The following is a 24,191-nucleotide window of genomic DNA, read 5'->3' as shown; positions in this document are numbered from 1 at the left end:
AACGGTAAGTCAGCCACACTACGACAGATGTGATGCTAAGACCTGGATATAAAGAGGGGGTGTGTGTGTGTGTGGGTGTTCCTGTACATATAGATGCCCTCGTCGTTACTTTGTTTGTTTCATTTTTTACTAGTTAACGTTTACTGAGTTCTCACAGTACGCTGAGCACTGGACCAAATCCTTAATGTGTCATCTCAGGAATGCTCACGACAACCAGGAGGGAACTACAAGGACCTCTATTTTACAGGTGAGGAAATGGGCTATAGCAGCGATCGGCCTTGTCACATAGCTGGTAAATGTCAGAGCCCAAGTCAGACCTAAGTCTCTCTGATACAAGAGGCCAAGGTCTTCACCACTTGGTTACACCCTATGTGTAGCCAGAAAATTGTTGACTATTGAAGAATCAGAAAATGTAAGAGCTATTTGAGAAGACAAACCTAAGAGTTATACATCCCTCAATTCTTTTAACCAGAGCAAATCTACTTTCATTTGTTTTATATAAGATCACATTTGAAGAAAACAAAGATCATATTTGTTTTGTCATGGCAAAACAACAAAAATTATAAACCATGAGCTGAGCTAGAAGTAACCAGAATTCCTGAGAGACTTATAACCCTGAGACGTAGTTAAGTTGGGGACTGTCATTTCACTGGGGAGTGGTAGCCCAGCAGCAGAAAGGGGAAAGTGACCCTCTGCAGAAGTGACCTCCAGCTTTGACAAAGCATATGAGATTTGCAATGTCTGCTGTGCACAACGCCTGGCTCAAAGTGTCACACACTTATTGTGGGATAAATGGAATCTTAAGCCAGAAAATGCAAGACTCCCCAAACCTCAATGCAAAGTAGACTTGGACTTGGACTCAATAGGTAGCAGCATTTATAAGTTTTGTGCAAAATCAAATATCACCATTCCAGGGCATGAATTTGATATATTTATTATGCAATCAGCCCTGCTTGTGGTTAGATCATGGTGTGTTTGCTACATTTTAGCCTCTAGGAAAATGAGTAGCATTTCGGGACTTCCCTGGCAGTTCAGTGGTTAAGACTCTGCACTTCCACTGCAGAGGGCCCGGGTTCGATCCCTGGTCCCGCAGCCATGGTGCGGCCAAAAAAAAGAGAAAATGATTAGCATTCAATCTAATATCCATTATTTTAATCCAAGGAGATAAGTAGATCAGAAAAAAAATAATGAAATACAAATTGACTCATACAAAAAAAAGTCACAGAAACGTGGTATATATATCTCAGCAGAAAATAAAAGAGTGAGTAGCGTAGGTTGACTCAGATGAATAAGCATGGGTGCCCTGGGAAAGCCTGTTGAGAGCAAGATGATCCCTGAAAACATAACCCTGGTTATTTGAACGTACTTCTGCAAAGCTTCCTCTAAGAAAATACAGGATTTGGCCACTTCACATAGGGTCACCTATATAAAAGTTGATCTAGAAAACTGTACAGAAGCATACAGGTGGTAACTGTGGTTTCCTAACTCACAATAGTGAATGAAAACCCAATGATCTTTGTGGCCACATACAGAGGTGGGATAGGGAGGGTGGGAGGGAGACGCAAGAGGGAGGGGATATGGGGATATATGTATACGTATAGCTGATTCACTTTGTTATAAAGCAGAAACTAACACACCATTGTAAAGCAATTATACTCCAATAAAGATGTTAAAAAAAACAACCCAGTGATCATTTATTGAATGACGTGACTCTAAGGTCTGCTACTGTGCACTTCCCAGAGGGCACAATAGTAGATGGCCGCGTCTTGTTCCCGTACATTGTGAATGGTGAGGGTCGACGTAGACGTCTCGGGTATCTTGTCTGCCTCAAACTTGCCCAGTGTAACGTCTGATTCCCTTTTGACGGTGTTGTTAGATAAAATGTGTAGCAGGTGCTGCATGGCTTGACCAGGTCTTTCTTGATACCAATATACAGACATTTTAGAAATGGTTACACCAGATACCACGCATTCCAGGCGGGCTGTTTTGGACAGCTTTTTGGTACTGGAGAGTTGAGGTTGCTCTAGATGACCTGCACCATACACACATACTGGGAAAAAAAAAAAAAAAAAAAAAAGGAGGAGAGTAAATAAACCAGAACCTCGGAAGTTTTTAAAATGACAAAATTAGAGAATATTGGTCAAAGGCTATTAGGGGAAGAAAACAACTTACAAGCCCCAAGGACTGTCAGAGTGCATACGTGCAACAGTGACGGCATGTCTGCATGAACTCCGCTCTCCTCCGGGACAGCCTGGAAGTGCTGCTGAGAATAGTTCAGACAAATGGGGCTTGGCTGAGTCAGTCAAGTCAAACTTCCTATTGGTGAGGGTGACATGGCCCTTTCCTCATTGTGAAGGAGTGTTTCTCACCACCCGCTATTACATCCTCTCCAAGACAGTAGTTCAAGCTCCTCCAGCTTAATATAGACCACACAGATGGCCACCTTAGAACTCTGACAGGACTCATTTTTCCAGACGGTATTCATGAATCTGCCATGACGTGCAAGGCATTATGCTGAGTTCTTTGGGTGTAATAAAGATGCAAAGATAGGGCATCTAACCGTGGAGAGCTGTCTAATGGGGAGATGGGGTGACTTAATGCCGTGATCGTGGTATTTATTCTCTCTTTTCTCCCACTGCCTTTCACAGAAGAAATTCTCCATAACCCCGGAGAGTTGGCAGGCCAGAGCTGGTGAGGAAAGAAGGAGGGTGATCTGGGCTGGGTTATGTATGCATCATTGGGCCCACAGAGAACTTCTGTAACCAGCTGGAGAGACTTCGGTTCGTCAGTCTGCTTACATCTGCTCAGTTACCCACACACACCTACAGCATAGGGTGCTACTGACCACCTTCAGGGTCTGGAGACTCCATTCCAGTTTGTTTGTTTCCATTTAAATTTCAGGTTTAAGTCTTCCCCCTTGGCTACCTGGATGATAGATCAAATCCCAGTTTCTCGTCTATGAAACAGGATTTCCTCTTTCTGGATTCCTGAGTTTCCTTTCAGTCTGTTTTTCTTTCTCTAACCCCAAGATATTTCACCTGTTTAGGGTATTTTTAAGAAATTAAGGGTTTAGTCTCTGGATCATCAGAAGGTTTCATTTGAAAGTGACAGGTTCTGATAGGTTCAGACGAAAGGAGGGGAAACTGCTGGCTCAGATCAACTCCACGTGGCTGCCAGCCTTCCAGACTTCTTTGTCAGGTGAATGGTCCCGTCATGGGGCTCTGCCTGGGAACCCCGGCTCTCTGGACAGACAGCAATGTAACCCCATCAACAGTGCGCTGAGGGGAGATGGTCCTTCTCGGGACGGAGTCACCACAAAGGGACATTTGGAGAGTCTGACATGAGACCCTGTAATTCTGTGAGGCTATATTGCTTTGGAAAAGATAGAATGACAGCTGGAATCCAAGAACTGCCACTTGAAGGATGTGTGTCCTTGGGCAAGTCACTGTAAATGGGAACAATGGTGTTTACTCTGGTTATGCTGTCCACCTTGTGCCAGGGATTGTGTCAAGTTGTTTGTTTTTTAAATAAATACTATCTAAGTTGGTCTTCAGTACCATTTAATTCTTATAACATTTCAATCCTTGTAATAATACTTCAAAGTAGTTATATTCAGCCACATTTGACAGATGAGAGAATCAGAATCTTAAAACATTTTATCTACTCGGGATCTTTTTTTTTTTTTTTAACATCTTTATTGGAGTATAATTGCTTTACAATGGTGTGTTAGTTTCTGCTTTATAACAAAGTGAATCAGTTATACATATACATATGTCCCCATATCTCTTCCCTCTTGGGTCTCCCTCCCTCCCACCCTCCCTATCCCAGTCCTCTAGGTGGTCACAAAGCACCGAGCTGATCTCCCTGTGCTATGTGACTGCTTCCCACTAGCTATCTATTTTACATTTGGTAGTGAATATATGTCCATGCCACTCTCTCACTTTGTCCCAGCTTACCCTTTCCCCTCCCCTTACCCTCAAGTCCATTCTCTAGTAGGTCTGTGTCTTTATTCCCATCTTGCCCCTAGGTTCTTCATTACCATTTTTTTTTTTAGATTCCATATATATGTGTTAGCATACGGCATTTGTTTTTCTCTTCCTGACTTACTTCACTCTGTATGACAGACTCTAGGTCCATCCACCTCACTACAAATAACTCAATTTCGTTTCTTTTTATGGCTGAGTAATATTCTATTGTATATATGTGCCACATCTTCTTTATCCATTCATCTGTCGATGGACACAGGTTGCTTCCATATCTTGGCTATTATAAATAGAGCTGCAATGAACACTGTGGTACATGACTCTTTTTGAATTATGGTTTTCTCAGGGTATATGCCCAGTAGTGGGATTGCTGGGTCGTATGGTAGTTCTATTTTTAGTTTTTTAAGGAACCTCCATACTGTCCTCCATAGTGGCTGTATCAATTTACATTCCCACCAACAGTGCAAGAGGGTTCCCTTTCCTCCATACCCTCTCCTGCATTTATTATTTGCAGATTTTTTAATGATGGCCACTCTGTTCAGGGTCATTTAGGAAGTAGGTAATGGAGCCTGGATTCAAACCCAAGTCTAACAAATTACAAAGCCTGTGCCAACATCTGTTCAATACATAAAGGTGATATATATATGTATATATATATATACATATATACGTGTGTATATATATATATATATATATATACACACACGTATATATGTATATATATATATGATTTCTTTTTAAATTATAATATGCAAGGGACCATGAAGAAAATTTCAGAAATATTACAGAAATTCAAGAATAACTCTCACACACCAGCACATAAAGACTGTAAGATATTCTTGAAGAACCTACATTCATTAACGTGGTCGACCTCAGAAAGTAAAAGAAATTTCTTCTAACACTTTTGAGTTAATAGTTGATGGCCTTTTAAAGTCTAATTTTCTTAAGGTTGTAACAGAAAGCATTGATCCATTAAATGATAACAGATACCCTTTATTGAATGTGAAGCATTGTACATACTTATCCCTCCTTTGCAAGCGTAAAAGCATACTTATGCCCATTTTACAGATGAAACAGAGGCTTAGGGAGGTTAAGTAACTTACTCGAGGTTGCCTAGGGAATAAAGACACACCAAGAATTTGAGCCAAGTCAGCCAGTCTCCAGAGCCTGTGCCCTAAGTAACATGCTTGGCTGTTTATGATTCAGGAATTAATTTATCTCCTCACTGGACTGTTTCATTTTAATGCAAATTGTGGGGTTACTGTACATCGGATCCATTCTCAATTCGTGCTTCCTGCTTACAAAGTGCAGTAGTAGTTGGATGCATTCACTTACACTAACTTCTAGCACCCCCTTCTGGCCATAGGAGGTATGTCATACATGTTATACTCCCCTGCATCGGAGCCCCAGTAAGTGATGTCTGTTAACAGCAAAGACTCAGCATGATGAATGAAAGTGCCCTGGAATGCAAGGCAGGAAACTTGTTTTTCCAATTGTATTCCTAATGTGCTTGGTATTTTTAAGCAAGCGACTCCTCCTTGCAAGGCCCCCATTTCCCCAGCCTCAAAATGAGAGAAGAGGGTGATGTTTCTGGTCTCTCCCGATTCCAATAATTTGTGATTCTGAACTGAACTGACACTCCAGTTGTTGAAATAACAGGTGTGGCAGGATGCAAAAAATGAAAGCTTATCATTTTGGTTTTGATGTAATAATAATGCATGTTGCTTGCTTCCTCTTGACTTAATAATTGCTCTAGAAAACTTGTATTCTGAGTAGGTTCCTTTGCAAAACCCCATTAATTCCTAAGTGTATTGTGAGGGTATATATAGCCACTGGCTTTGTTACCCAGCCTGACCACTACAGAAAGTACTTCCTCCAGCAAACTTATCCCAAGCCAGTGCAAAGGAAATGCTCAAATATCGCACCTAGAAAAGATGCAAACGTTGAGGCATGGAGAGAGCCCAATGTGCTCACGCACGCACACACACACACACGTGCACACACAGGTATATGTACACGACTACAGTACATACCCAAAGCTGAATTATGCTGATTATCATAGGTAATTGGTTCTGGCTCTGTCGAGAAACTAAGAGAGAAGACCTTCAGTAAATCTAAATATGCCTACAAAATAGAATTCTCTTGGGGATATTTAGAATTTGCCATCTGTCTGTACCATCCCCATGCTTCAAGTTTATTTATAAGTTTAAAGTGTTTTAATGTTTCATGGTTTTTAAAAACCAAAAGGATTATCAACAACATACTCAGTATGCCTGTCTCTGAGGGACATGGTAGCTGCCTATGGTTTGGAAAACATCTTGGCTAAAAACTAGATTCTCACACCTTCTTTCCTTTTCATTTCACTGAGACCCCCAAGGGCTTGTATCAATACCTGACTCCAGTTTTTAAATGCAGGAGCATCCTCATTCTGGGTTTGCTTTAACTGTCTTGGAGAAGAGCATTGCCTTGAAGGTGAGGTCAACTCCATGACTAGTGAACCATGGCCAGGTCCAGCTAGACATCCGTTGGCAGCCAGTGTACCTGAATTTTCCCTGAAGAAGGAAAAAGTTGGGTTGTCCACAACCACTGAGGAAAATGAACAAATTCCCCTTGGGTTAACCTGATCTGAATTTACCAGTTGAAACCATTCTTGAGATTGAGGGGAGATGGGTTGTCGAAAATTAAGTCTCAAAGCTCAAATATGAGGTTTTGATGGCTTGTCCTGGAATTAGCATTCTCTGAGTGTCTCCATGGTATATATTTTCTGTTTGCTTTTTGGGTTTTGTGTATTTTTTTAACCTTCATTCTCGTTTTTGTGTGTGTCATATTTCTCAGTGTAGAGCACACTATCACCATTAATCTGTACCAGTCAGGTTACATAGTTTTACGTACTTGTTATTTTATTCTTTTTTCCCCTTCTTTCCCTATTCCAGTTCCTCCATAGATGCTCGATCTGTTTATGTCCTTCAAGCTTATGTATCTGTGAAAACTAGAGTATCATCTGTGAAGAATGTATTTTTGTGTTGATATAAATGGCATAGCAACCTTACCTGCCTGTGTCTGTACATCTGTCTGCTCACCTGGTTTACTGCTCTTCACAGCTCGCTGCATCCATCCCCCAGGGACCAGCACCTCACCTGCTGCCCCCTCCTGGCCATCCCCAGCTATGCGGTGACTGCCACCTCAGAGGATCTCTTCACGCCCAGAGTAAGCAATCCCCTGGGAATGTAACCCCAGGGTTGTAGGTCACAGGGACTATACACACACATGTTCACTAAATACCATCAGTGCTATGTTAGCTGACACTTTAATTTTCACCAACCTGCTGGCTACCAAGCAGTATCTCATTAGTCTATGAGATTATTAGCACTGGTCTGATTACTAGGAAGCTGAAGGTCTCCTTTTATGCCTAGTATCCACTCAAGTGTCTCCTCCAGAGCCTTGTCTATTCAAGTCCTTAACACAGAACAAAAAGAAGGGTGGATATCAGAGGGGCAAACCTATGTTAGAGCCAGGATGCCTAGACTATAGCCTGGCCCTGCTGTTTATTGGCTGTGTGACCTTGAGGAATTTCCTTCATGTCACTCACTGTACCTCAGCCTCCTCATTTATAAAAGGGAAAATCAGCAACTACCTCACAGATTAATGAAGATTAATACTTGCAGAACACTTAGGTGAGTGTCTGGTAAATAACAGACATGCAATAAATGTTAGTTATTATATACTATATATTATATAATAATATACTATAATACTATAATATATAATAATACTGTATATTATTACATAATATGTATATTATACTTACTATTACAAGTAATTTATTAATATTATAAATACAAAGATAAATAACAAACATAAGTGAATTATTAAAATTGTATTAAGATAATACTAATTATTAGTTTTTTGTTGACTTGAGTGAGTTTAAGATACTTATCTTAAAGATATAAGATAAGTATCTTAAACTTATAAGATACTTATCCTTTGTGACTTTCGGCTGTCACGAATATTCTCAGCAAATCTATCATCTGTCTACTGATTTTGTCTCAAGCATCATTCATTAGATAGAAATTCTCAATTTTGTAGTCAAACTATTTTTTGGCCATGTACTTTGGGTACTTTCTTATATTGAATTTCAGATTGGGGATTGGAGTTTCTGGGCTTCCCTGAATTAATCCATCACTCAGTAGTACCTTGTTCCTTTGCTTGGTGCACTTGTGTATAAGGTCCTGGAGCAGACTCGGAATACAGAGAAGGTCGGTAGAGAGTTTTCAGTTAGCGGGGGAAACAAAGGGCTAACTGATATCCTTTTTACACTAAATTCAATGAGTTGAACAGGTGTGGACAGAGGAGTGAACTGGTGAGAAAGCTTTGTCCAGGAGGTGGGACTTAATCCGTGCCTGGAGGGAGGGGGCGTTGCAGAGGCAGACAGGAGGGGCGGGCATTTCAGGAGGCGGTTGCAATGCAGTGAGCAAAGGGTAGAGGTGCAGCGGGAGGGCAGGATGGACCAGCGAGGAGGAAGCAGAAGACAAGCATCAGTGAAGACATGGAGGGCTATGAAAGCCAAGCAGAGGCATGGGGATTCCGCGTGTCATACAACAGTATTCCTCATTAGTGTGTGTGTGTGTGTGAGAGAGAGAGAGAGAGAGAGAGGGAGACCAAGAGGGGAGTGCTAACCCTTTGACATCAGTGTAGGTACATGGTCTGGGGAGTGAAGGATAAACTAGGAAGAAGGGAAGCAGGGAGATAGTGGCACGACAAGCACCAAAAGTCTTCCCTGGCAGGGGTAAGGACCACTCCCAGATGCGGTAGCAGGGATTAAAGCACAAGATCGTATGACATTTTGAGAAAAGAAACAAAGGCAGGTGCTTGGAATCTGGAAAAGGAATGGCAGAGGCGAGGCCTCACATTTCCAGGCCCAGGGCTCTGAAGGGGGGACCCCTCAGTGGTGGGCTGCAGCAGGGTTTCGAGAGCAGTTCCTTGAGCTCAGGGTCTCCGGCCCTGTGGTCCAGTGCACAGTAACTGACACTTAGCATGAGCCTTACAAATGTTTAATGAACGAACATGCGGACTTGGAAGCAGTAATGGGACCCTCCAAGGAAACATTCTCTGGATGGCGGGCGTACAGACTGAGAGAGAGGGAGACTGATGCTGTCCTGCCTGCCCCCTCCCGCCCCACTCCAGCAGCCATTGAAGAAGCAAGAAAACAAGGAAAATGAGTCTCTTGGAACCTTACAGAGAGTCTGGAGAAGTCTGGCGGCATCATCAGATGTCACAGAAATCATTTGGTGGTCACTGGCCGGTTTCTGGAGAGCAGAGCGTAAGGACACTGAGTCTGATGTTATTTATTAACAGGGGGGAGGGTGTAAGTGTATCAGCCGTGTGGCAATGTGCCATAGACCAGGCGCTCCTGCACTGGTTTTCATGGCACTAAAAGGCATCAGGGGGGCTTCCCTGGTGGCGCAGTGGTTGAGAATCTGCCTGCTAATGCAGGGGACACGGGTTCGAGCCCTGGTCTGGGAGGATCCCACATGCCGTGGAGCAACTGGGCCCGTGAGCCACAACTGCTGAGCCTGAGCGTCTGGAGCCTGTGCCCCGCAACGGGAGGGGCCGCGATGGTGAGAGGCCCGCGCACCGCGATGAAGAGGGGCCCCCGCACCACGATGAAGAGTGGCCCCCGCTTGCCGCAACTAGAGAAAGCCCTCGCACGAAACGAAGACCCAACACAGCTAAAACAAATAAATAAATAAATAGAGTTAAAAAAAAAAAAAAAAAAAAGGCATCAGGAAGGGTTTTCCCGGAGCAAATGGCAGACGCACCCTGGTGGGTACAGAGGAGTAGGAATAAGCACATGACCTTGACCCAACCTATAAAAATGAGGCCACCTCAGTGTTGGACCTGAGACCCCAGGGGACTGGGAATTAACTGGATTTTAAGAGACTGAGTTTAGATAGCCTTTGAAAGAGTTTCAAGGTACCTAGCCTGCCTCTCAATCTGCATAGAATTAAAGGGTGTGTCTCAATTACCCCTTCAATGGAAAAAGTCAGTATGTGTTACCAGTAAGCAATCATAACAAAGGATAAGCAATCATAACAAAGGATAACCAATGAGCCACTGACTCTTGGGTTGGCCGAAAAGTTCATTCGGGTTTTCCGTAAAATGAACTTTTTGACCAACCCAATATTCGGATGGACTATTAAGCTTATTTTAGCATATTTTATTGGTTATTATGAAAAACGTATCAAACCCACGCTGTACACCTTGAGGAAGGCTGCCCTCAACAGCTAGGGTTCGTCTAGTCCTGGCCCTGCCGTGGAGTCGAGGATGAGTAGAAGCACACGCCTCTCAGATTTCTAAGTCTGCGAAGAGGATACTGGTCACCATCTTCTCCATGCAGCCACCAATGTCTGATGCCATTTATCCAAGTCCTAGGATGATGCGATTATACATCATGCTGGGAAGACAGTAGCTACACCACCACCCACGAAAACTGTGCGACCAGCTCATGTCCAAGGTCTGGTACACAGTGTTCATAAAGGCTTTAGTTGGGCTCCAAGTAAAAACCAGAAGGCAGCTTGGGCTCCTTTGAAAAGAGCAGGAGAGTCCTAGCAAGGCAAATGAGTTATTTCTCAGGCTTTGAGGTGTTCATGCATTTTGTGTGAAATAAAGCACTGTCTCAGTCATCTTTAAACTCATTGATTTCTTACAATTTCTGCAGTTTCCCAAAGGTTTTTTCTTGAATGGGCCATCAGAATGGACCATGGGGCCATGCTGGGTTTTTCTAGTAGATTGAGTTTGGGCTTTTTTTAGGTAATAAGAGGGCTCAGAATTCTGAACCTGCATACTCTTTCCGTGGAAGCCCATGGATGCGGGGTTCTGGCTCACTCAAAAGCTGTCCTGGCTTGGTCAGAAAGAGCTGGCCCAGGTGGAAGCAGTGTGACAGCATGGTGCATGGAGCTTTTCCATTTCAGGGGCCCTGGTGGCACTGAGATATTATTAAAAATCCAAATTGTCTGAGGGCTTTGCCCTGCAACTATGTACGTCACTCAGTCTATATGTGGAATTGGCAGGAATGCCAAGTAGGTGTATGTTTATAAGAACCATAGGCTTCCGTATCTGACTTTCTGAAGGTCCTCTGAACTATCTGAAGGTCTGAGTCCTACTAGATTTGTAAGAGAAATCTTAAAAGATGAAGAGGAGGCTAGGATAGGGCTTCCTGGGTCAAGGCCATTCATGATGATCCAGTTTCCCTGGAAATCAGCCCCTGGAAAAATCTTGGGTCAATAATAGCTGTTTCTCTATCAACACTTAACCATCCACTAAGCATCCAAGTCAGTAATCCACCAGGAGAAACGAAATCATGAATCACTAATACATACTGAATTTAAAATTCTAATAACACCCATTCTAGATCAGCTTATATTGAGTACAATTATACTAGCAGAAAAGAGTCTAAATCAACTGAAAGGGTATTAAGAATTCTCTTCTATAAACAATGGTCCAGTGAATTGACTCTTCTATGTCATCTAATCTACTTTTTGTATGTACCTCCAAACATAAACATGTCAGAAAGAAAAGTAACCAAAAAAATGGGGCTGGTGTGAGAAGAAACTGCTGATTATGGAGGTTGTTAGATTTCTGTGATACACGGACTAGGGCAGTGACAGCCAGCACCTCGGAGGGGCCTCCACTGAAAGCTGTTATTTGTGCCGTAGTGATTGCCAGGCAGCAGGGACCACCGCGTGCCCAGCAATGATTGGGATGCATGGGTTTGCGGAAGGGAGGCGGGCTGCGGAGCACAACCTGGAGGGACAAGCATATTTCTGCACAAATAACAACTCCAACATAGACTGTTTCAAGCAGTGTACCCCAATGCAACAAGCTTTCCATAACAAATGACTCATCGGAAGGAGTCAAGGTCATTGCTGGAGATTACCCAAGGTTTATTTGGAATGACACAGCACTGAAAACAGAATCGTTACAGATGACTTGTGGATACAGCATACATCATCTATATCTTATTTTTGGACGATCTGTGAAGATGAGTTGCATCAATAAAAAGACGTGGAAATATATAGGAGCTTTTTGAAATAGTGTTCTCTGGAGGTGGATGTAAACGCTGCATCAGCTAGCCAGTCTCGGAAAGGCAGAAATTAAGACAATTTAGCTGCTGATGGCAACTCGCCCACCTCCAGTCATGGTGGCCGGACATCCAGCTCATCAGACTCTGCTTTCTCCAAAGGGGCAGCAGCTCCGACGTGCCGTGAGTCATCGCATCCTGAAGAATGCACATTCCGAACACAGATCCTGTCCACTCTTTTGGCAATGGGATGGCTGGTTTTGCCCGGAGGCAAAACTGCAACTGTGATGCCAGACGGAATAAGAGCAACGCATGTATCAATGACACATTAGAGGCTAAAAAGCTACAATGGAAAGGAGAGAGCGCAACTATGTATATGTAGCCTTGTGCATACACATAGATCCAGGAGTGATGAGAACTAGCTCGTGTGACTGTGTGTCCGTATATATATAGAGAGAGAGGTGCTGGTAAAGAACAGTGACAACTTTTGCAGCAGTTTCGTTTTAAACACAGTAAATGTGAAAGGGAGGGAGAGAGAGAGCACGTGCTCACACCTGCACAGGGGAATAAGATAATCTCGTATTACAGGACAATTCATCACGTCTTCTGCAGGGAAGCCACTCAATACCATACACTTGGTGCAGAGAAATTAAGGTTCTGGTCTGGAGAAAGCTACTTCAGAACTGGTGGGAGGGGGTCGAGTATACAAGTCTCCACAGCTTGGAAAAGCACAAACAAACCTGTTAGCAAGAACGTGGGAACCAGTGAAGACTTTTTCCTTAATTTACCTGTTTTTTTTCCTCTAAACATTTGTTTGCACACATGCTTCATTGACATAGGCTTCCGAACTTTGTTTGGCATTGGTCTGTAAATCACTAAGAGTGTCACAGCAAAAGTGAACTCTTCAGGTTTTCACAAAGGTTTAAAAACCCAGTAATCAGGCTCTTTCTACAACACTTCTGGCCCTAATCCAGGCGCCGGGTGAAGTTCTCTGGAAAGAGGCCTTTGTACGTGGCGAGGTCTCTGTACTGAAGCCAGTCTGATTCCTTCACACCTACCAGCCAGCCTGCATCCTGCAAGACAAAGACAGGGCTTTCAGAGTCCAGCAAAGTACTGGAAAAATCTGCATTGCCAAAGATTAAGAAAATATGGGATTAATGAGCATTGTGGTCCTGCACGAGGATGACGCATTACATGCAAACAGGTGCGCTGAGCTCAGGGGGAAGGCTTGTCCCAAGTAAGTTGTCAGTTAAAAAAAAAAAAGGAGTAAACATACGAAATTATTTTATGTATATTGTTAATTGAAGGTTAACATTAATATTATAATTTTGTATAAAGTATAGTTAATTGATGCTAACTGGATTATGACGTAAGTCCTTAAGGAAGAGGACAGAATTAGAATTATAGCCAGTGCAGGGAATTCCCTGGTAGTCCAGTGGTTAGGACTGCGTGATCTCACTGCCGAGGGCCCGGGTTCAAACCCTGGTCAGGGAACTAAGATCCCACAAGCTGAGCAGTGTGGGAGGGAGGGAGGGAGGGAGGAAGGAAAGAAGGAAGGAAGGTAGGGAGGGAGGAAGGAAGGAAGGAAGGAAGGGAGGGAGGGAGGAAGGAAGGAAGGAAGGAAGGAAGGAAGGAAGGAAGGATTATAGCCAGTGCAAAGAGAGGAACACCGGGTGAAAACATCACACACAGGACCATTTCCTGTCCTGCGGATCACAGTGAATAAAAGGCTTGAGGACCAGTGGGGCTGGAATATAGTGCTGACAAGGCCATGGAAGGTCTTTTATTTCATCCTCAACCACTTGCTTATAAGAAGGAACTCTGTCTGCCAGCTCACATCATGTAACTGAAATAAACCACCATATACAAGGCTTCCCAAATACTAACAGCTCGATATGTGTTGCCTGGTATCACTATTGTGTTTGTTGCTTTTCAAGTTTATATAAACTACAAAGCTGTTTGATGTCATGACATTCTTGCTGGAAACATTTGTAGAGTCTGTAAATTACTCCTCATAAACATTTGTCTATCGTATAGGCGTGCCCTCACAAAAATGAAGACAGTTAACCACAGAAAGTTTAAAGAACCCATCCGTGCCTGGTCATACAGCATGGGAGACCAAATGTAAAACTGAGAAACAGAGGTTGCCATCTGCCCTTGGCTGTCTGGAGATAAGCAGAGGCTAGTTGGGAAAAGCTGAGTTGAAGGAACTATTTTAAACACACAGACCGTACGAAGTGAAATGAGAGGGAAATGACTACCTTTATTATGTTAACCAATGCAGGAAAGAGATCCCACTTAAAATGAGGGATAGACGGATTTAATCTGAACCAATCCCCAATATAGTTCAAGTACATCAGATAAAACAAGGTCTCAAAAATTAAATAAAGAAGCTGAATACACTCCCTTTGATATAATCTGAGACCATAAATTGTTGCTGCTATACAGACAAGAAATATAAGCATTTAGACAGGCCAATTTTTGAAGGCAGAAAAAAATAACACTGAGAAAAAAATGATTAAATAAAATAACTGATAAAATCCTAGCTGATGAGGAAAAGGGTCCTCTATAAAATTATGATGTTGTGTATGTGAAGGACAAAGTTATACTTAAAGATGATAACTAAATATTTTCTAAACCTCTAGTAGACATATAAAAGGTCATATTTTCCCCTCAAGTGTCTATATTTGACTTTATTTACAGCGGGTGAAAAATCTAATGGAGCCAAGTGGAGTCACGCATTTTAAAATAGTTTCAATAAAGACAAAAATAAAGGGCTGGCACAAACCCGTAATCAAGATATATTCCAACACATACATTCTGAAATGCAACTTATAAAGTGAAGAATCATAGTTGATATCAATCTTTAGTGAGGAAAATATAGAAAATTAAATTTTAACTGCTTAAAACATGTGGTAGACTAAAGATTTCCAGTTTGGGTAGTGGCAAAATAGCTGGTATCAGACAAATGCTTTTGCATAGAACAGTTATAAACATTAGAACAACTATATAGTTATATGTAGTTATATATACATATGCATACAGAAATGCAACTATTTATATTTAGAAATGACAGCTATAAAATATAAGTTTATATATTAGAATTTTACAAATAATAGAGTTGTGCATGTATAACAACTATTTGAAGGCACTGAAAATGACCAAAAGCAGGTAGAAATTAGGGGATATTTAACCCTTGAAACTGCATTGGGTGAGATCTGTTAATGGAGTTTTCTCCCTGAGGATCAGCCTCAGTCTGTGTGACGCAGGGCATTCAGAGGAGCACTTTTATGGAGAATATCTTGAAAGAGAGAACTACAGAGAACTACTATCTTGAAAGAGAGAACTACTAAGAAATTTAAAGCAGCTATTGTAACTCGGTTCAAGTACTTAAACTGAAAGATGGTAATAATGAGAATAGATGGGAAAATCTCAGCAAAAAAACAGAAACTATATAAAAGAAAACATAGAAATTATAGACCGGTGTAAGTAATATCTGAAATTAAAAATTCCCAAGATCAGATTAACAACAAATTCAAAGCAGCAGCAGAAAGGATCACTGTACTCAAAGAAGATCAAGGGAAATTATCCAATGTGAGTACAAAGAGGAGTAAATACTGAACAAAAAAACCCAGAGTCTTAGACATCAAGAAGTCCAACATATATATAATTGGAGACAGAGGAAAAAGAGGTGAAAGAGAGGGAAAAATTAGGAAATAATAGCCAAAAATCTTCTGAATGTAATAAAAAAAAAAATCAAGATACAAGTCTAAGGAGCTCATGAACCCCAAGCATGAAACTTATAAAAAAAAATAACACCTAAGCACATTATAGTTGAATGGATGAAAACCAAAGATACAGAGAAATTCTAGAAAGTCCTCAGGGAAAAAGCCACAGTGTATACTGAGAAACAAGGTTAAACAAATTACAGCTGACTTCTAATATAAATAGGAGAGAGCAGAAAACAATGGAGCAACGTCTTTAAAGAGTTGAAAGAAAAAAAATCCAACTCAGAATTCTTCCTCTAGTGAAAAATCTTTAAAAATGAAGATGAATAAAGGCATCAAATAAACGTCATATACACAAATGCTGAGAGGATTTACTGCTAGAACATCAGCACTCTAGGACTCAGTTTTTCAAGTGGAAAGGAACTGAGACCAGATGGAAACTCAGGTCTATAGGGAGAAATCAGAGCACTGGAAATGGCAAACATGTTGGTAAATATAAAAGACTAGCTTTTTTTCTCTTTATTTCCTTAAAAGATAACTTATGGTTAATGCAAAAATATATATAAATTTATATTTTATAATATATTTTATAAATATAAAATATATTTTATATATATTTTACATATTTTTATAAGTTTATAATGAGGTTTTTAATGATTTTTAGACACCTAGACACTTTTGCCTGATATTGGTAATTTATGCTTTGTCATCTATTTGTATTAAAAAAATATATATAATAGCATCCCAATAGCATCCCAGAAGAAGTGTCCTGAAAATCTAGTTAGTGATGCTGTGACCTTAAGCCCTTTTCAGAGCTGTCGCACAGCATCTCAGAAGGTAGAAACGTCTTCAGGAAGTCACCGTGCCCAACTGACTCTCAGGAAAAACCAATACAGCCTGCAGTACTTTCCACTCTCATCCTTTACCTGGTCAGCTTCCGAATCTGAGGGCACCACCAACACCACGTCACCCCTTTGTAAGGTAAGCTCATCAGAATTTGCTGCCTCGAAATCATGCAGTGTTTCCACCTGCAAAAGATTATAAGACAACCGATTCATTTTAGAAAGAAAAGGAGATGTAAAATTAAAGTCTCTCAGCCAGATTATCAGCTGGCTCTCTGAGAAGCATCTCCAAGCTGGATAAAAAAGGATGAAGATGAGTCACACCCCAAGGAAGAAGGCTGCTGAAGACAGAAAAGAAATCCTAATCTCTGTTTACTTAAAATATCCGAGTCTTACAGACTGATACTGAGGCCACTTGAATGTATATTTAGTAAAGCAATGCCTTCTGCAAGAACTAAAATGCTCATTAATGAAATTTTAATTCATCATATTTTTGTTAGAGGTTTGCATTGTATTATCACCAATGTTTTGTTACTGTTTGTTTTTTAACCTGAAGTAAAGATACCAAGTGAAAAGTTCCTCTAACCCCAGCTTCTGTAAAATAATAATTGAGAAAACCATCACTTGAATGTTATATGGGAATTACTAATTAAGCCTGTGATCAATTTCTTTATAAGCAAACTTCCTTCCCTATCTTACCCTTTAAACCATGACAATCTGTTTCTTTTCCTTCTCTCTTTTTCTGGTTTTTAATTGAAATATATTTGACATGTAACATTGTATAATCTAAAGTATACACCGTATTAATTTGATACACTTATATATGGTAATATGATTGCCACTGTAGCGATAGCTAGCACCTGATCAGGTTACGTAATTATCATTTCTTTTTAGTGGTTGGGTTAATTAAGTTCTAGTCTCTTAGCAGGTTTGATGACTATAATACAACAGTGTCATCTATATTCACCATGGATTAGATCTCTAGGTCTACTTTACTACTTGCTGCAAGTTTGTATCTTTTAACAACATCTGTCTTAACCCACCACCCTTCTTTCCCTTTTTTTGAAAGATTTCTTTAAAATTTGATTACAGAAAATTTTTAAAAAGCAAAAGGAGAAATAATACTATAATAAACCCCCATGGACTCATCACCCAGCTTGGATAATGATTTAGTCATGGCCAGTTTTCTCTCTCCCATATCCCTCGCCTCAATCCCACTGCCAAGATTAAACACCTGGCTTTTAAGTTGTGTATTTTGCATACAGAATCATAACATGTCAGAGCTGGAAATGACTATCAAATTCATTTTTCTGATGAGAAAACTGAAGCCCAGAGAGAGGGTAAGTGCAATTCCCCAGCTCACACTGCAGCTAGTGAGCAAAGCCAGGGAGGGACCCAGCCAGGCCTGGCTTTGCATGGCACCTGCCCCCTTGATTTCATGTCCTCTTCTTAAAACAGAACCCAGTGGGACACATGTCCTCACTGGCCACAAGTCTAGCTTTTTTTCTCCACATTAATTCATTCATCAATCCCACCTGGACCCACTGGAGGTGACAAGGTAGCAGTTACTTTGTAATGAGCAGAGACAGAGAAGAAGAGGATTCTACTCAATCCCACCCCGACAAACACACATGGAGTTAACACTTTTTAAAAGACAAAGAGTTGAATTAGGAAATGCAAAATCAAACATGCAAATTAACATTCCAACTACATTCTGTTAGGTAGGATTATCTGCCTTTAACCCCTGGCTTAAACTAGGGTATTAAGTACTACTTAAGTACTAGGTATTTACTGGGTTTTTGGTATGCACCCTTCCTTTTATGAAGACTTTAGTAGCCATTTGATGGCCTCTCTGAGCAAAACCTTCTTGCCATTATTTTTTATCCTTACCGTGGAAGCCCATTAAGATAGTTATTAACTTTCAAGATATTTATTGACTCCCTACTCTGTGCCATGCACTACAACGTGGTGCCAGAGCTGACTGAACGATTCATATATCCTGCCCTCCATGGGGGACCCGATGAGCCCACGGATGATTTCAAGCCCTGGGCTCTAGGGGGAGCTCGGGAGGGCACACCCATTCACTACCAAGAAGAAATCCACCCATTCACTACCAAGGGGCATATCATTTACCCTGTGGCGAACTTTCTTTAATTATTGGTTGTTAAAATATGGAAAGACATGACTGTGGTTCTTGTAGCCCAGCAGCTTTGAAACCTTGCCATGTTACAATGGGATGTGGGAATAAAACCTAAGGCAGTCAGAGCACAAATATATATAGCAAAAGGATTAAAAATCAGACAACCAAATTTGCACAAAAGGACCTCAAAGCAAAGGAAGGACAAATGACCACCAGATTAAAAAATAACAAATGTTAAGAGATCTGAAACACATTTCTCCTTTTTAAAAGAGAATCAGCTTTAATTTAAGTAAAACTGTATCGCAGGTCATAGAGAACTGAAAATATATTTAAAAATCAGGTGTGGCACTCCAAATGTATCCCTTCGTGCAGATAAGACAACCAAACGCACAAGCTTTTGAACTAAACAATGAACCTCGTTAACTGCAAATCAAATGGTACACAGTTCTCAAGTAGGGCTAAATTTAATTACACTCTGCTCTCCATCCAAAGTGACAGATTTTTCTATTACATTTTCCTGACACTGAATAAAATAAGAAAAAAAAAACAAAATAAAAAGAAGAAATGTTTAGACCTTGTAGAGGAAGCCGGGAGGCCCTTCCTGGAAGGCCTCGCTTGCGGAGGGGGCGGCCGGCTGGGAGGCCTTGCCCGCTTTCTGCTCCTCCGAGGCCAGCGCTGGCGTCTCGCCGGTGGAGTCCCGAAGAGCTGCGTCGGCAGTTGCCTCCTTGAACTCTGCACCCATGGTCTCTTCGTGTTCTCCCTCCCCTTCATTGTTGGAGGCGGGCTCTATGACCACCGAAGGGATGACCTTCTCCTAAAGGAAGAAAAATGTGGTTGGCAGCGACTGGGAAAGAAGACCTCTGTACCCTCCAAGAGCGGCCGCTACCCCACCCCACGCTGCCTGCTTCCACTGTCCCCACCTCCCCCATTCGGCTAAATGCCTGCTGTTCCCTTCTTCTGGCCTTTGGCCCTTCCACCTTGCAGGACCTTCCTCCCGACATGGCTTCCTTTCTATCTCTCCTGAGACAGAAGCCCTTAGTAGGGCTAATTTCTGGATCCTTGAACAACCAGGAAGTTTGGTAAGAGTGAGGTTTTCCTAGGGAAACTGGGAAGTGGGATAAGAGGCTTCGGGGAGAGAGGGCGAGTCACCATGGGGTGGGGGGACAATCCTGAAGGGGAATGTAGTAGGACTCCAAGGACACTCTCATTTTCGCAGTGGTCCGTTCTTGTCCCACCGAATAGTAACCCTCGCTTGAAACTGACATTTCACCTCCCGTGACTGCTTTTCTCCTTGAAACCATATTGTTGGTAAAGATCTGGTGGCCCGTGTTTGGAGATAATCTGCCTGTCCTTTGCTTGTCGATTATCATCAGAGCCCACACTGCAGTGACAACTTGAGGGATGACAAGTCCCACCAACCACTCTAAGTACGGCGTTGTCTGGGGGGGAAAAGCAGAACCAAAGGATCAAGATCTCTCTTTCATTTTTTAACAAAGGTGAGCACTGAGGGGAATTTCGCTAGCATAATGGAAGCCTGGAGATCAAGTTCGATACATCCTCAGGCATCAGCGGACACAGGCACCTCCATTCTCCAATTTGGAGAAAACAATACACTCTTTCAACAAGCATAGCAATACGTACAGGAATATGCCTGGCATTGTGACAAAGAAAATCTAATGAAAAAAAGGCATATACGTTTGAGTTATTTCTCTAAGTAGTACTGCTACCTGCTGTTTGAAGGGATCATTCAATTTCAAGCTTTAAGTAACTCTGGAGAGATTATTGGAAATTTATTATGAGTAAAATCATCAGGAAAAAGCAAAGCCTCACATTAAGCCAACTCTTCACTGTTTCTACTTAGAAGAGCAAGAACATGGGCTTGAGAAAAGCGGTCCTTGCTTTGGCTCCTGGGTTTGAGGCTCCACATTAGGAACGTCTGCATTTGTTGCCTTTGAGTGTTTCTCTGAAGAAATGAAGAACTTGGGTAACTCCAACTTCATGTACGTATCAATGACCCATTTTCTTTTGAAAGTGCCAACACAGGGGTGGGCTTTTGGTGCAAGGCGCCTAATGGTGAGTTTGGGGCACTCTAATAAAAACCATGACCACAAAACAGTAATTACAGTAATATGATTTAACTACTAATACGGGCTTCTCACCATGTGCCTGGCACCTGGCTAAGCATTTTGTGGCTGTTTTCTCACTGCATCCAACAACCCTGTATTTGTTCTATCATATTCTCTTCCTCCTTCCCCCATTCTCGTCCTTTTCACTGTGCTTCACTCCTTTTCTCCGTCACGTTATTCCATGGTTTCCTTTGCCCCTACCCGTGCTTAAGCCCAGTCTGCCAGAGCAGTAGGGGCCCGTGTGCAGCCTCAGAATGCTGATACTGAGAGAATGCTGAGGCCGCTCTTCCTGAGAATGGACTATTTCGTTTTGGTGGAGTGCAGTGCCACAGAACGGCTACCAACGGTCCACAACTCCACATCCCAAAGAGGTACCACCATTAACCAACAGACAGAGGATTTCAATGGGCGGTATCTCCCTAGAACCTCCATTTACTAGGACATGTACCTGAGTTACTGCTGCTTCTGTCTCTACCGGTTGAGGTCTGTCACCATCTACAGCCTCTGTGGCTTCGGTGTCAATCTTGGCCTCCTCTGAACTCACTCCTTCTCCAGTAGGAAGAGTCACCTTCTCTGTCTCTGCTTCCCCCACGGGGGCCCCCTCGGCTGCCGGCACCAAGGGCCCAGCTGTCACATCAGCATCCGTTCCAGGGATGAGCTGTAAAGCAGAAACCAAACAGGCTGTGTCTGTCTCCACGGGCCTCAGTAAGAGTCAGACTCAGCCCTTTCACGTCTCTCCCCTCCGCCGAGGCCATCAGACTTCCAGGCTTTCTTTGTCATGTCCTGAAGCCCAGGATGCAGGTACACCAGAGTCTGCCATTTGTTCAACAAACCCTGACTCCTCTTCCTCCCGGCCCCCAACAATGCTGCATTCCTCAGCTTTCCTTGCAGTTGGGTGTAGCACACGGAATTAGAATGGAAGTGACACATGCCGCTCCTGAGACATGGCTTTTAAGGTGTGCGTGGTCCCCTCCTCAAGCTCTTTCCAGCTTTGTTGGTTGAAAGCAGAGGGCGGCAAGGCTGTAGAGGCTATCTGAGTGATGAAATGGAAGGGGCCCAGGCCTGATACTACCTGGGTCATGGAAGAAAGCCACTTGAAAGTACCCTCATCACACAAAGTCAGAATTTAGAAAAACTGTATTTTAGTATGAACTTTCAAATCTTCATGGGGAAAGGTCCCAGAAGCTAAATCACAGCCATGAAAAAAAAAAAAAAATTAGGAAGTTTCTCAACGAGACCTCTTGAGAATGAAGGGAAAATCATTTTCGTCATCAAATATGCAATATAATCCAAAAATCAAATCAGACTTTGGGTCCTTTACTGAGAAAAGCAAGATAGAAAAAAAGAGAATTTTGTTTCTAAGGTTGGAACGCAGTCAGAAGAGCTTTAAATAGTATTTAAAACATGTAATAATGAAATGAAGTGCAATAAGAAGTTCTAGTTTTGCACAGATCGGCTATGGAGTCCAAGTCTTGAACAAGACTCTCACATCAGTTTGGCAGATGTGATTTGAGAGGTTCAAATTGGAAAGACTGAGAAAGAAGGAGAATTGTAGCTTGGTCTTATATAATACACTCAGGACGCACCTTTCAAAAACTGATCTTGCCAGCTGATGTGATTAGCATTAGCCATTCCTTTTCTTTATTGAATAAATTCTACCCAGTCTGTCCTACTAAGTTAGGAAAGCTCTGATGTTGCAGATATTAACTGTCAAACCCAGAATACTGAAAAGGGTGATGGAAGAGTGCCTGCCAATCAGGCCTCAGAAATGGGACATGGAGATTCTGAGCTACACACCTACAGTCACAGCAGGGCACTTTTTAAAATAACAACTTTCTTCTGACTCAAGTTTACTTTTATTTATAAAAATAACCCATTGCAGTATACACACTACTAAATAGAAATTAGATAACCAACAAGGACCTACTGTATAGCACAGGGAACTATACTCAGTATCTTGTAATAATCTATTAAGGAGAAGAATCTGAAAAAGAATACACACATATATATATGTATAACTGAATCACTTTGCTGGAAACTAACACAACATTGTAAACAAACCATACTTCAATTAAAAAAAAGAAAAATAAATAAATAACCTGTTGCAGAATACATTTTTCTGCAACATTTTACTTTAGAAATGAAAAATAATGCTAACAGTGTAGTATTTGTTATAAGTATTACTCATATTCTTAGAAATTTACTTCCCTCTCTTAGGAGAATTTCCTATTATGAGAATTTGGCTCTCCATACGGTATGCAATGATCCAAAATGCAGCCACTGGCCATGACATGGCATTTATTTATTTTTTCTACTCTGGCATTAAAGCACATGACTTCAGAAAAGAAATCCTTCTACTTGAATTGTAATATACTTATTTAAGGTGAATTATAAACGTTGATAATTACTGAAGTGGGGTAACAGGTACAGGGGGATTTATATTTAGGTGAATGACTGAAAATTCCTATAATAAAAAGTTAATTTAAAAATTTAAGAGAATTGCATCTCTTGTTTTACATAAACGGGTCTTTTTATATATATGTTTGTTACCATTGTTAAAAGAGTAATACTCAGAATACATATTAGGAGGGCATCTTAATTCTAAGAAGAGTAATGAACAACTGCTCTTAGCTTTACTGTTGGAGAAACCAACAAGCTCTCTCCAGGATCTTAAGGACCTAATGAATTTTCTTCCTCATCGGCAACTATACATAAAGACAATGTGCATGCAATGAACTTATGAGCTCAAATGTAGAAAACAAGTTGTATTGTCATCATTCTAAGTTTTGTATGCTTTCCATCTGTCTGGAAAAATCACACCTATGGAGTGAACATGCCCCTGGTTTCAACAGCTTCGAACCAGACGGGCTCTATACTATGCAGACAGCATGTGCAAGCAGAGCAGTGAATACCACTACAGACACACATACACACAGACACAGTGTTACAGATCAAAAAGCAGCCATTATGGTATTGACAGGCTACTCCTCCAAGTTATTATACATAAACCCTTCCTTACATACATGTTCCAAGCACATACTATTAGTAATTGGATTTTACTCTCAACTGGATTGATATAGCTCCCGAAGAAAATATATTTTTGTGACGTATCGATGGGGTTACCAAAAGTAATTTTTTAACTTGATACAAATAGAATGTTAATAACGAGTCCCTGATTTATCCCTATGGCTCTATATAACTATCAGTTTGGTTGTATCCGATTTTACTAGTGCAAGATATACATGTTATCACCTCTCCTTTGTTAAATAATTTTAATAGGCATCCTCATTGG

The 24,191-nt window shown here is 41.5% G+C and overlaps 1 protein-coding gene across 7 annotated transcripts in view; it reads right to left on the bottom strand.

The window, feature by feature from the left end:
* Nucleotides 1-11,902: 11,902 nt before the first annotated feature.
* AMPH (amphiphysin) overlaps nt 11,903-24,191 on the bottom strand; it is a 178,015-nt gene continuing 165,726 nt past the window's right edge. For all 7 annotated transcript variants that reach the window (XM_082473483.1, XM_082473484.1, XM_082473485.1 and 4 more), the window contains 4 exons: nt 21,348-21,557; nt 19,348-19,587; nt 16,718-16,819; nt 11,903-13,136 (listed from right to left, as the gene is read on the bottom strand). In XM_082473483.1, the coding sequence (XP_082329609.1) occupies nt 13,029-13,136; nt 16,718-16,819; nt 19,348-19,587; nt 21,348-21,557 (660 nt within the window). In that variant the 3' untranslated portion in view covers nt 11,903-13,028. The remainder of the gene's footprint in view (nt 13,137-16,717; nt 16,820-19,347; nt 19,588-21,347; nt 21,558-24,191) is intronic.

The sequence above is a fragment of the Balaenoptera physalus genome (assembly GCF_965194825.1).
Source record: "Balaenoptera physalus genome assembly, chromosome: 8".
Taxonomy (NCBI): Eukaryota; Metazoa; Chordata; class Mammalia; order Artiodactyla; family Balaenopteridae; genus Balaenoptera; species Balaenoptera physalus.
This window is presented reverse-complemented; position numbering and strand designations above follow the sequence as displayed.